The sequence below is a fragment of the Fusarium solani genome (genome assembly GCF_023522795.1).
Source record: "Fusarium solani strain SB1 chromosome Unknown bctg00000013, whole genome shotgun sequence".
Lineage (NCBI taxonomy): Eukaryota > Fungi > Ascomycota > Sordariomycetes > Hypocreales > Nectriaceae > Fusarium > Fusarium solani.
In genome coordinates this window covers 647693-661450 of record NW_027072145.1, presented here as the reverse complement: position 1 = coordinate 661450, position 13758 = coordinate 647693, and the positions used below count along the sequence as shown (strand labels likewise).

At 51.9% G+C, this 13758-nt stretch overlaps 3 protein-coding genes across 3 annotated transcripts; all 3 read left to right on the top strand.

The window, feature by feature from the left end:
- Positions 1-844: 844 nt before the first annotated feature.
- On the top strand, positions 845-2002 carry MRS44_017109 (uncharacterized protein; the record flags this gene model as incomplete). The annotated part of the gene is made up of 1 exon (XM_065617615.1): positions 845-2002. The coding sequence occupies one exon, from the start codon at positions 845-847 to the stop codon at positions 2000-2002; it is 1158 nt and encodes a 385-aa protein (XP_065473687.1).
- A 3527-nt stretch (positions 2003-5529) lies between these two features.
- On the top strand, positions 5530-10370 carry MRS44_017108 (uncharacterized protein; the record flags this gene model as incomplete). The annotated part of the gene is made up of 2 exons (XM_065617614.1): positions 5530-7709; positions 7775-10370. 2 exons carry the CDS (start codon positions 5530-5532, stop codon positions 10368-10370), a joined length of 4776 nt encoding a protein of 1591 aa, XP_065473686.1.
- Positions 10371-11990: 1620 nt separating this feature from the next.
- On the top strand, positions 11991-13313 carry MRS44_017107 (uncharacterized protein; the record flags this gene model as incomplete). Its single annotated transcript, XM_065617613.1, has 1 exon — positions 11991-13313. The coding sequence occupies one exon, from the start codon at positions 11991-11993 to the stop codon at positions 13311-13313; it is 1323 nt and encodes a 440-aa protein (XP_065473685.1).
- Between the last annotated feature and the right edge of the window lie 445 nt (positions 13314-13758).

The following is a 13758-nucleotide window of genomic DNA, read 5'->3' as shown; positions in this document are numbered from 1 at the left end:
AGGCAAGGTGGACTACGAAGGACGATTAGTGTTTCGTCGCCGAGGTTTCTCAGAAAGATCACTTGCCTCTGCCTGGACAAGTTACATCCGCCTGCAGACCACTGTGAAGGCCAAGTACAACAACGAATCTGATAGCGCCACTTATGCCCTCTAATCAGTGGGGATTTGGTGGGATTTTAGGACCTGCGCCAAAGTTCAATTGACAGAGCATACAGCACCCCCAAAAAGTTCAACGATTACGAAAGAAGTTACGACACCGCGACCATAGCTTAAAGAAAAAGCGGTTGGGCAATATTGAGCATCATTTGGCAGAAACAAGTCGGTGAGAAATTCGTGATCAGTCATCTGCGCGTTAGGAAGTCCGACAGCGGAGGCGCTATACTTGATGTAGTAACCAGGACGGGCCCCGTCCAATTTTAGAAGGACGGGTGCCTGTCTCCCTATTGATCGCCGTCTGGATTCTCACCGTGTGCACGGACGAAAAAGTGTAATTCGACGCACTTTGTAAGGGCGTGAGACAACGTGCACGGGCCAGTTTTATTTTTAATTCATTCAATTACGAGCAAGCCTTGGTACAGAGGAAAACATTGTTCAATAAGGCGATTCCACTTCCGAGGACATCTGTGTTCTGGCAGGCATTCTTTGGTTGCCTAATGCTGCACAGTTAAACCTCAGCGGTGAAGTTTCAGCTCTCGAAATGTTATCTCCTTGCTTGCGCGAAGACCTCCAACGCGTACCGGACCCACTTTTTTCACGTAAATGACACGGGTACGAGCGGGGTACGAGAGGTCTCTTTGAAATCAATTACAGCCAAAACACCATAGAAATCATTTTGAAGAGACCTATGACTTCCCAATCAGTCCCTGGCCAGGCACTTAACGCCGCCGACCCTAGTAGTTATATCACAGAAGAAAACAGCCGCCGTGAGCAACCTGACGATTTCACCTGCAGACCCGTGTTCAGCCCGACCACACGCTGCGGCGCCTACTTTCTTCCTATGGAGATGCCCTCACGAGACCTAGAGGTCAAGTCACTGCCCCAGACACCTCTAGAGCTTTTCCAGCTTTTCCTACCTTATTCCCTCGTCAAAAGCTGGCTCCGTTACACTAATTCCTGGGTTCAAAGCTTGCTCCAAAGTCGTCACTTGGGCCCGGCAAGCCGGCTGCGAGGCTGGTACGAGACCTCCGTTGCAGAGGTATACGTATGGCTTGCCATCCTGATTTACATAGGAATTCATAAGGAATCTACGATCCACCGCCATTGGGAGACTTCTTCGCTGGGGCATCAAGGCGCTGACCACAGTATACGCAAATACCTTACGTACGACCGCTTCCAGCTTCTTCAACGCCACATACGAGTCTTCAACCCGTTCAACATCGCCGATACACAGCTGCCGAAGGTATTCCGAGCCGTGGATGACTGGTCTGAGCACATACAACGTGTGTCTCTCGAGCTATGGACCCCAGGCACGAATATCGCTGTGGATGAGTGTATGACCCGCTTTACAGGGAGGTCATACGAGACAACGAAGGTCCCTAATAAACCTACGCCCCTCGGCTTTAAGTCTTGGGTTGTGGCCCAAAAAGGCTTCTTCTTACGGTGGATTTGGCACCAGCCGAAGAAGAGATACGGACCAGTTGGTCTTCAGAAGAAGCCGCGCCGGCACCCAAGGAAGAAGAGCCAATTTCCTGGTCAGCTACGCAGTCAGAGACGAAGAGATCTATATACGCCTCTCAACCCGACTCAAAGCGTGGTTATTGCCCTAGTTAATAAGCTGCCAAAAGCCAGATATCATGTCTTCATTGATAACCTCTTCTCATCTGCGAATCTCTTCACACATCTTCGCCGGCTAGGCCACGGGGCCACAGGCACAGCCCGCCGCAACTGTGGCATGTTTAAGCCCTTCGTACAGCTCAAAGTTGATGACACTGCCGGCCGTAACCTTCTTCGGTTTGGCGAGCTTCGAATAGCCCCAACAGTTGATCACAAGGCAAGGTCTTAAGACTAATTTACGTGTGATTCCCTTACTAATTTGTCTCTTGGCTTGGCAGGTCAACCAAATCGCGTGGAAAGATAACGCCCTCGTGCTCTTCCTGACTCCGTGTTTAAGGGAGACGAGCTCGTCAAGCGGAAGAGGAAGCGGCCAAACACAATGGAAGCTCGTGCACGGCCGATACAGCGTTTTTTTGGTGAGGAAGCTGTGAAGGAATTCGAGATTCCTTCTTTTGCTGCTACTTACAACGACGAAATGAATCATGTGGACCGAGGAGACCAACTGAGGGCATCGCTAGGTTATGATCACCGCATTCGTCGGGGCCCTTGGCAGGCTCTAGCCTGGACTTTCCTCCTTGACATCGCCCTCATCAACAGCTATCTTTTGCAGCTATACGGAAACCCAAGTTGGAAGAGATACAGGTCACAAGCGGCGTGGAGAAGCTGCCTTGTGGATGCCCTCATCGCGGCTTACAGTCCGGCCTGTGAGGGAAGGAAGAGATATAGGTCCGGCAATGAAGATCTCAGCAACCCGGGCCATCAGCTTATCTATCGAGGCCGTACCAAATATAGTCCCTGCCACGCCTGTCAGGGCCATCGCTGTGGTGTTGCGAGATCACAAGCTGCAGCGCGTGCCTTGGTGGAGACTGACGGGAATAGAGGCAAGAAGAAGGTGCCGAAATCAAGGTACGGCTGCGGGCTTTGCAATGTTCCTTTATGTAACTCAGCAAATTGCTTTGACTTCTATCACCATAGAAAATAAGTGGGAAAAGAAGTACCTTTCAACAGCTTCATTTTCATTGGATCAGACCCCTGCGGGGTACGCGTTGGAGGTCTTCGCGCAAGCAAGGAGATGTGAAGGCGGGTTCTAAGGGCTTAGTCAGAAAACGCGCCCAGGCGCCAGTGTATCAGTCGCCGGTACCCGCGAAATTTAAATTCGCGGGTACCGCGAGCCTATGGGCTCCCAGCGCTTCCGGCCGTGTGAGTAAGCGGCTGACGCGCCTTGTAGTTGGTAGAAAAGGTGGGGCCTGGTGTGACGTGCAGCGGGCATGTAATGAGGCGTATTTCAGGCCGTAATAACCTCTTCGAAGCATCTAGGCAATAATTAAAGCTGTTGACCCGCAGGATATATAAAGAAAGCCACTAACGACGATTATTATAAAGATTTATACGATATGAGGAGTTAATGCTGCTATCCGTGGCGGATTATCTACTGATTTGGGGATAGCCTCTTCTGATATCCTTATAACCGGTCACAGATGTTAGAGATTCCGCTCAGATGCCAGTTTCGCATCAGGACCTCAATCCTAGCCTCCTGCTTACTATCAAAAGAAAGCAATCGACGTATCTATGAAGAGCTGAGAGCTCGTATAGCGTATAATTCTGGTGGCTCTGGGCCGTAGTAACTTGTAGCTGAAGAGTTGCTAATTTAGGGAAACTGATTCAGAAAGTCTTTCATTGGGCATGTCAGAATCGTGGCTATTCACCGCCAAGATCTATACCCTCGTATAGAACTCAAGAGGTGCGAGGATGTCTGGCGGCGCACTGCTTCGTGCCACAACTGCCTTGTAAGTGAGCAGCCCTGTGGAGAGCCAAGCCAATATTTCCATCCCATGGTGCCACAAGGCATCGAATTTTCGATTTCTTCATTCTGCTCAATCTTGGCAAGCAAGCCTCCTGGCCCATTCGGACCCGAACCGAACCGTTCTCGGTCACGTCCGAGTGAGTGTTCAGACAGTTGAGTGCGGCCCGCGGCATTTTCCAACGAAAACTACCCCGCCAAGCGCCAAACGAGAAGCGCTGATTGTGGCGGCGGTGATGGCGGCTTACTGCGTCACGGGGAGGAACATTCTTTGTGAGTGCAGCGGTGAGGCCCGGAATGTTGTCCAGAGCCAGTGCGTGTCCACTGCAATGGCGTTTCCCTTACTTTGCGATAATGGATGCTCAGTCTCTCTGACGATGGTGCCTCGGGTTCAGATAGCGCCGAGACTACGATGGACGATGTTCATCCAACTGTAGATGCTTTAGAGTTGCCGTAAGTGCTGAGTCATATTACTGTATTGCATACTGCGTATCGTAAACTTTGTTAAAAATGGCATATCGCGAATGCAGTCTCGCCGACTTGAAGGGAGAAGGGAGACCCTGTGACTCAAGAAGTATCTCATCAAAAGCAATCTGTCACATTCCTATACGAATGAGGCTGGTCAGCCAAGAAGCCCGAAATAGAGCAGAGGCGACACTATGCATCGAACAGCTCGTCGTATTGAAACCATTTTCGGAGCGAAAGACGGCAGCATGTAGCTTGAACACAAATCAAGAGTCGCGACCTTGAACGTTTTATGAAAATATTGTGCAAAATTAGAAGCCCAAAATCGGCAGGAATGCGGGGAGCTGCCCTCAGCCCAGGCTGGTGGGAAAATGCCTTGGCGTAGGCTGTATACGGCGAGCTTCCCCAAAAGGGCTTGCGGGTTCGGCACTTGGACGAAGCTATTCAAAGATGGCCTTCACTGCAATCTCCGTTGGCCGGCGACCCCAATGTCCGGTTGCGGGTCCTATTGGTTGACGCGATGCTCAGCCCCTTTCTAGTATCGCGCGTGGCGGCAGCGCGCATCGTCTGTGTCCCGGTAAAGTGTCTTGAAGCCTCGAAATGGCGGTGCCAAATTATAGCTGCCTGGGTCTAGAACTCCCAACACGGCCAGCCACCATGGAGTTGTGCTGGCGACCTCACGATGCAGCGGCCAGAGGGTCGGTGCAAAAATCAGAGCAACCTCGAAAGAATTTGCGCATCCACAAGGCAAAGAAATACAATGCCTCGCATGAATGAATAAATGATGGTTCAGATTGCTTCGTCGAATCAAGTCAGATCCTCCTCTCTGAAGACCCAGGCAGAAAAATGACCCGAGAAGTTGTCATTGCGTCGCGCCACGACGTACCGCTGTCTACCTTGGCGGCGGCTGCGCACACCCACGTTGCGGCGCCACACCCACTAAAATCCCACCAAGGAAACAGCGAGCTGATGAAGTGCGCGGTACTACCAACGCCGCTAGGGCGTCCGCTAAAAACCGGGCTGGCCAGCGGATGGTGTGGAGCACTCACCCCGGAAAACATTAAATAAACCATCCGGGACTCAATATCCCGACACATTCCATGTCCGTTGACCACATCTCTCGATGCGACTTTTGCTGTTAGCCTCGAAACAGCTGCACTTTGATCCTGCAACGAGCTTCGCCGTGGCCTGACTTGACTTGAGATCGTTGCACTTGTCGGCGACTATCTCGAGTGGCATTGGCTTTGTGCTTGTGGCTACAGCGTTGAAACAGCAGCCGGACACACCGTGCTGTTGTCCTTCATTTTGTCATATCCTCTCTGTTTTTCCTTGTCTTTGGAATTCTATCTCAAGCCAATATCAACCTCATACCTCGAATGAACCACTCTCTCATCCTCTGCATACAATAATTGACCTATATCATATACTCTCTCTCCGAAAACTGCGACGAGTTACGACCAGGGCCGTCCCTCCCGTCAAGCTCGCCCATCATGACTTTCTTCAACCAAGTTATGACCCTCTGGGGCAAAAACATCCGCATTCTCATCTTCCGTCATCTCGCCCTCTGCGTCTGGATGGCGTTCCTCCTCCCCGTCATCCTCTCCTCCTTTCTTAGCTTCGCAAAGAACCTCCTTGTCCCGCCTGCGAGGTACGGCATTGGTGAACCCGTCCCTGTAAAGACTCTTGCCCAGGCCTTTGAGAATGCCGATGGAAGTGGGCGCGATAAGTTTGTTCTCGTCAACAGCGGCCACTCCGGTGGTGAGATCGATCGTGTCCTCGACCGCCTCGCTGACCAGATCTCGGATGCATCCAGCTCGATGAAAGTGGCCCGCGTGACGGACGAGGAGGATCTCGTCTACGAATGTCGTAGCAGCCTCCGCGGCATATCGACTTGCTTCGGTGCCGTTGTCATGCGGTCTTCACCAAACGAGGGCCTTGGTGGTCTCTGGAACTACACCATCCGTACCGATGGCGCCCTCGTTGCCAGTGTTGGCCAGATTGATGTCGAAAAGAATGACAATGACGGTGAGGTCTATTTGCTCCCGGTCCAGCGCGCCGTCGACGCCATCATTGTTCGTCTCAACGACTCACGCAATGATGCTCTGGATGACAATTTGGAGTACCCCTTCACCACAACAACTCAAGAGGAGCACGAAGACGAAATTCGCGAAGGCTACCAGAACATCATTACGAGCTGGATGGGCGTCGGCTTCATCACCACCGTCATCTGGGTTACATACCACCTCACTGGCTTTGTTGCAACTGAGCGCGAGAGCGGCATGTCGCAGTTGATCGATGCCATGATGCCTGTACCCAAGCCGTGGATGGCTCAGGCCGCCCGTCTCATCGCCCACCACTTGTCATTCTCCCTTATCTACACCCCAGCCTGGGTTGTGGGCTCACTGGCTATTCGTGGTGGCGTCTTTGCCAACACCAATGTCGTTATTCCCATCGTCTTCAACATCATTTCTGGCTTCGCGTTCTCGTCCATGGCCCTATTAATTGCCTCCTTCTTCAAGAAGGCCCAGCTAAGTGGTATCACGGCCATTCTGGCCGCCGCTCTTCTCGGCATTCTCGCCCAATCCATCAGCTCCCCTGGCACTGGTGCTGTCGCCATCCTGTCCCTCCTATTCACCCCCTGCTCATATGTCTACTTCATCACCTTTATGGCACGCTACGAGGAGCTGGGCAGACCTACAAATATCGTCGAGTCCGCTCCCGACAGTCCCTGGGAGCTTCCCGGCATTGTCCTCTGGATCTTCATCATCATCCAGATTTTCGCGTATCCCTTACTTGGTGCCCTCATCGAGAACTTCCTCTATAGCAACTCAACCAAGGGCCGCCAGATGCTGTTGCGGCAGAACGACGTGAATACTTTGGGACATAATGCCGTGCAGCTGCGAAACTTCTCAAAGGTCTACAGCCCTGGTGTTTTCTCGCGCCTCTTCAACCGATGCAGCACAAAGAAAGAGCCTGTGATGGCTGTCAATGATTTGAGCTTTGACGTTGGGCGAGGTCAAATTGTCGCCCTTCTCGGTGCCAACGGAAGTGGCAAGAGTACTACTCTGGATGCCATCGCCGGCATGAACAAGCTGACGAGCGGATCCATCACTGTTGACGGCTCTGGAGGCCTCGGCATCGCCCCGCAGAAAAACGTCCTCTGGGATGACCTCACCGTCGAGGAGCATATCCGCATTTTCAACCATCTCAAGGCACCTAGAGCTCGAGCCACGACACAAGGAATCCACGATCTCATCACGGCCATTGATCTCTGGAAAAAGCGAAAGGCCTACGCCAAGACACTTTCTGGTGGCCAGAAGCGCAAGCTCCAGCTGGGAATGATGCTTACTGGTGGGAGTGCCGTCTGCTGCGTCGACGAAGTCAGCAGTGGTATTGACCCCTTGTCTCGGCGAAAGCTCTGGGATATTTTGCTAGCCGAGCGCGGTAGAAGAACTCTGATTCTCACCACCCACTTTTTGGACGAAGCCGATCTGCTGGCTGATCACATTGCCATCCTCTCCAAGGGTAGACTCCGTGCCGAGGGCTCGTCCGTCGAGCTCAAGGACCGACTGGGTGGTGGATACAGAGTCAATGTTCCCAAGGGCCAAGGTTTCTGGCAAAGCCCTGATTTCGAGGGAGTCAGGAAGACGGAAGCGTTCGATCTTGTCACGTATACTGCTCCCACGTCCCAGCTCGCAGCCGCTGTTATCAAGGAACTCGAAACCGGGGGATTAGGGAGTACCGCTTCTCCGGCCCTACTATCGAAGACGTGTTCCTGCAAGTCGCTGAAGAGATCAAGGAAGAGGAGGCTTTCAGGGGCACCGAAAAGGCTCAATCTACCGAGAAGTCTTCGGATAGTGAGCCCGAAGGCCTGAAGCTTCTGGCTGGACAGCGCGTGGGATACGTGAAACAAGTCATCATCTTGTTCAAGAAACGCTTCACCATCCTCGAGAGGAACTGCATCCCGTACCTCATTGCTTTCCTTCTCCCGATCGTCGCTGCTGCATTGACATCGCTCTTCATCGAAGACCAGGACCCAACTGGCTGCTCTCCGGCCGACCAAGCCTCCAACTCGACTACTGAGGACGCCTTCAGCCAGATCGACCCGGACGACCAGATCATCTTCCTGGTCGGGCCACAGTCCAAGGTAGCTCGGAATACCGCCGCCCGCTTGTTCGCACCCCTCTTCGAGTGCATGGGTAGAGGTTCCTCAGCAGGCGAGGCCGCTTTAGAAAATCTCGAGATCGTCGACACGTTTGATGCCTTTCAAAAGTTCATCAAGAGCAACCGCAAGAATGTCACGACGGCGTTCTGGCTGGGAGACGAGAACCAGGCCCCTACCCTCGCGTGGGTTGCCAATCTGTTTATCACCAGTCCCATGACGGCTCAGCAGTATCTTGATGTGCTGTTGACTAACACCACTATCGCGACGACCTGGTCTTGGTTTGAGGTTCCATTCAGTTCCAGAACCGGTGATGCCTTAAACCTGCTCGTCTATATGGGCATCGCCTTGTCCGTCTATCCCGCCTTCTTTGCTCTCTACCCGAGCATGGAACGTCGCCGATTTGTCCGCGCCCTCGAGTACTCAAACGGTGTTCGTCCCTTCCCTCTCTGGGCAGCCTATTTTCTATTCGACTTCATAATCGTTGTCGCCAGCTCCGCGATTGTGACGGCTTTGTGGGCCGGAGTCTCCAACATTTGGTTCCACCTGGGCTATATTTTCTTGATTTTCTCCTTGTACGGACTGGCTTCTACCCTGATGTCGTACGTGATATCACTCTTCACTAAGACCCAGCTAGCAACCTTCGCTTGGGCCTCGGCCGGGCAGGCTTTCTTCTTCTTGTTCTACCTGATCGCCTACATGTGCGTCATCACGTACTCCCCCGTCACAAAAATCGACTCGAGCCTGCTCATTGTCCACTTTGTTGTTTCTGCCGTCGCTCCCATTGGATCCGCGTTAAGAGCGCTATTCGTGACCCTGAACTTGTTCTCTACTGCATGCGACGGGGACGATCTTTCTCATAATCCCGGCGGTATCCTTTACTATGGTGGCCCTATTGTCTATCTCATTGTCCAATCTGTCATTCTGTTTGGCTTGCTTATCTGGCTAGACAAGGGATCAGCGGGTTCATCTATCCGTGCTCTTTTTGACCGTCCCAAGCAGCCCGAGTCAGACGCCGAGCAACCTGACGAAGAGATTGCAAATGAGCTCAGCCGGGTCACAAGCAATGCTTCCAACGAAAACGGTTTGCGCGTCATGCATGTCACAAAGAATTTTGGTAAGAACACGGCCGTTGACAACGTCACGTTTGGTATCAAGCGTGGCGAGGTGTTTGCCCTTCTTGGTCCCAATGGTGCTGGCAAGTCGACCACCATCTCCATGATTCGTGGCGATATCAAGCCCAGCTGCAATGGTGGAGACATCTTTGTGGAGGATGCATCTGTCATCAAGAACCTAGCGGATGCTCGAGCCAACCTGGGTGTCTGTCCCCAGTTCGACGCCGTGGACCAGATGACAGTTAGGGAACACCTCGAGTTCTACGCCAAGGTGCGAGGCATCCCCGATGTGGAGCACAATGTGAGCACCGTCCTGCAAGCTGTTGGTCTGGGGGCTTTCTCGACTCGCATGGCCCACGCTCTGTCCGGGGGAAACAAGCGCAAGCTGAGTCTCGGAATTGCACTGATGGGCAACCCTACCGTGGTGTTGCTTGATGAGCCTTCTTCTGGTCTTGATGCAGCTTCTAAGCGTATCATGTGGAAGACCCTTGCCGCTACTGTGCCCGGCCGATCTATCCTCCTCACCACTCACAGCATGGAGGAGGCTGACGCGCTGGCTGGTCGTGCTGGTATCCTCGCCCGCCGCATGCTCGCGCTGGGAACACCGGATGACCTCCGCCACCGCTTCGGCGATAGTCTTCATATCCATCTCGTGTCTAACACGGCGCCGCGCACTACTCACCAGGAAATGGACCACGTTATCCGGTGGATCCGCAACATCCTGCCCTCGGCCGACGTCGACGAAAAGACCTACCACGGTCAGATCCGCTTCTCCGTCCGCGTAAGCCAGGTCCTCGCCACGATTCAGGGTCACGACGAGCGTGAGATTGTCAACTCGGGACAGGATATCAGCCAGAGCGCCATTGGCCACCTGGTGGTGCTGCTCGAGGAGAACAGGGGCCACTTGGGCATCGGACACTATAGTATTAGTCCGACGACGCTGGACCAAGTGTTCCTCACTATTGTCGGCAGGCAGAATATCAAGGAAGAGAACTCAGAGGAGAAGAAAGATAGTATCTGGAGGAAGCTTTGGACCTTCGGGTCTGCTCGATAGATTTTCCTTTTTTTGGGGGGGGTTGTTGTTCGGGATTGTTCCTGTATGGACTGAGTAATGTCACGTTTTGTTGTTTTGGTTCCTTTGGTACAACACCGTCGTGCTTCTAAGTTTGTCGCGGATGTGGTGGCCAACTTTTTTCCCTATCATCATCACTGTTGAGTGAATAGGCCACAGGTCCAGGGAGGAAGTCGGCCAACCCCTGAAGGGTATTTTGTGTATATGTGTCTGGGGCTTAGGCCCTTGATTCCTGCAGAAGACAAGGCCAATTCAAACACTTTCAACACTATCTTGTAACAGTCACAGCCCCTTGCGCGGAGTCAAGAGATGTAGCCCGTGACGATAGTTTAACATGGGCCAGAGCCAGGCTGCTTCACACATAGTCAATGATGAGCCGCTAGCGACCAAGGATGCAAACCACTCAACTCTGTTCAACTGCGTTGACTAGATTGACCGACATCAATTCAATTCAATCAAGATCAGGCTTGATTATCTAATACGTCAATCCATTTTGCAGGGTCTGCAAACGGTATATCCAGAACAAGAGTCCAAGACCTAGAAGCTTTGCAGAGAAGGGCATTCAGAACGTGAATGCTCATCTATTCAAAGGATTACGGAATATGCGCTCCTGCTGAGGTGACGAAATCATCGGCCCAGAAGAAAGGAGAGAAGTTGAAGACCAAAGATCAGAGGTCCATCGCTGCCGAAACGCCGCCAAGTACGCCAGGATCCGAACGAAGGATTCGTGAGCCTTGCAGAAGTGGCTCCACAACGAAACCAAATGCCGGGACAGCGTACAGCTCGAGAGGGCAGTTGCATAGTAGTAGCAGAAGAAAAGGAGGAAGAGAGTGAGGAAGAGCCTCCACGGCGCCAGTCGGCGAGGTACGACGGCCCTCGCAACAGTATCTGGATGGAGATCTAGACTCGGAAGAAGACGACGAGTAGAATTTTATTTTCCTTGTATTTTTAGTTTGCAAATTGACGGAGTTGTGGTGTTGGAAGCTCTTTGAGTAGTCGGGGTGATGGTGGGTGGTAGTGAGGGAACGATCATGTGACTTTTCATACTTTATGAATAGTCCCATTTTATGCGTATCGTGTAAATAGCTTAAGTCGGAGTTTTCCTTACGAATCTCTTTCTCTCCTTGTAAACAATCATTTTGCCCAAGCTGCACTCGACCTCGTTCGTGCTCTTGTACCGTCACAGTGGGTTACTGCCCACACAAACTTATCTCCTGAGTGCGTGGAAACCTCCAAGCCGTACCTCGCCCCACATGATCCCGATCATCCGGGGGCAGAGAGGGGTACGAAAAGTTTAATCTAGGAAAGGAATTCGTGCCAATTCCCCGCCAAAACATCATCAATTGATTTTGATAACGTATAACGTACATGATAAGCATGCGGCGCATTTTTCCTAACCTTCCATACAAGAACTTAAATAAAAACACAACAAAGCATTTAATTACTTAAAATCAATCACTATCCCTTCAATTGTCGAGGACCTCCCGGCCGTACCGTGCCCCACACCACCCCTGTCGTCAAGAAGGTACATGAGGGGAACCACACGATGCGTCATTAATCATCACCATCTAAATCCTCATACAAACCATTCTCAATTCAACGATGACTTCTCAATCGATACCTTCATCACTACCTATAGAGGCAGTCAACCCGTACGATGATAATAGCTTTATCAATGAAGATAATAGCCTTCAAGAGCATGACGGTGATAGCACCCGGAGACCGGTTTTTCTGCCTGCCGAAGACCGAGGCTTCGATTTTCAACCCTTCGAGGTGCCGCGACGAGAGCTTCTCATCAATAAGCTGCCCCAGAACCCGCTGTCCCTTTTCCAACACTTTATACCCATTTCCCTAGTCAATAACTGGGTCAAGTACACCAATGACTGGGTCAGCAGCCTTATCCAAAGCGGCGTTATTGATAGCCAAGAACACGAAATAACAGATCAGTCACGCCTCCACGCCTGGAAGCCAGTCACGGCTGCAGAGGTATATATCTGGCTTGGGATCCTTATTTATATGGGAGCCCATAGCGAAATAACGGTAGAAGACCATTGGAAGACCTCTCAGCTAGAGGACCAGCGGCCTGAACACTCGATTATCAAGTTTATGACTTACAATCGATTTCAGCTTCTTTATCGTCATATCCGCGTCTTTGACCATACTAAATTCACCGGCGGTGGCGGTGACGACTTCCCTATCGTCTTCCAATGCGTTGAGCCGTGGTCTCGGCACGTTCAACTTGCAACAACAGAGCTCTGTGAGCCGGGCACGCATCTTGCCGTCGACGAGGCTATGATCCAATATACAGGAAGGAATAAGCAAGTTGCATACGTCCCCAATAAGCCTATCGACACAGGCTTCAAGGTGTGGATAGCCGCCCAGCTAGGCCTCTTCATGAGGTGGATATGGCACCAGCCCGGCGCAAAATACGGCCCTGTTGGAGTTCAGAAGAAGAAGCCGGCATCACAAAGAAAGAAAAGCAAGGGAAATAGCAAGGGTCCTAGCACGGCTGATAAGGCCGACGAGGTTGAAGAAGTTATCTACGTGGCTACGGAAGCCGGGGCTAAGATCATAGCTCTCAACTCGACTCAAAGTGTCGTTATTGCCCTGATTAACCTACTGCCGATACCGACATATCACGTCTTCGTGGATAACCTCTTCTCGTCGCCGGACCTCTTCCGCTCCCTTCATCAGCACGGCCACGGTGCAACCGGCACAGCCCGGCCTAACTGTGGCATCTACAAAGATCTTGTAGAGGCCAAAAAGGCCGATAAGGCAGGGAAGTCAGGCTTCCAATTCAATGAGCTCAAGGTCATCCCAACTGCCGATAATCAGGTAGGAAGACTCGACATTCTTCCTTACAATTTGGCTAATAATTTGTCTTCTTCTACTTCTCTAGGTCAATCAGATCGCTTGGAAGGATAATGCCCTCGTATTGCTCCTTTCAACCGTCTTTACTGGCGATGAGAGATGTGATCGTTGGAGGAAGAGACCGTCAACGAAGACCCCAATGGCACGGCCAATACAGCGCTTTTTTAGTGGCGAGCCGGTCAAGCTTATATCGATCCCTACTATTGCGGCTTCCTACAACGACGAAATGAATCATATTGACCGAGGCGACCAAAGGAGGTCATATCTAGGCTATGATCATCCTATCCACCGGGGCGCTTGGCAGGCTATTGCTTGGACCTTCTTATTAGATGTGGTCCTTGTAAATAGCTTCCTTTTACAGCTACACGGGCAGCCGGCTTGGAGCCGTTATACGAGTCAGAAGAAGTGGAGGGAATGCCTCTACAACGCGGTCTTCAAGGCCTTCCATCCACAGAGCCGATCAAGGCAGGCATTCCGAGCCGGGGTCGAATTTACGCCC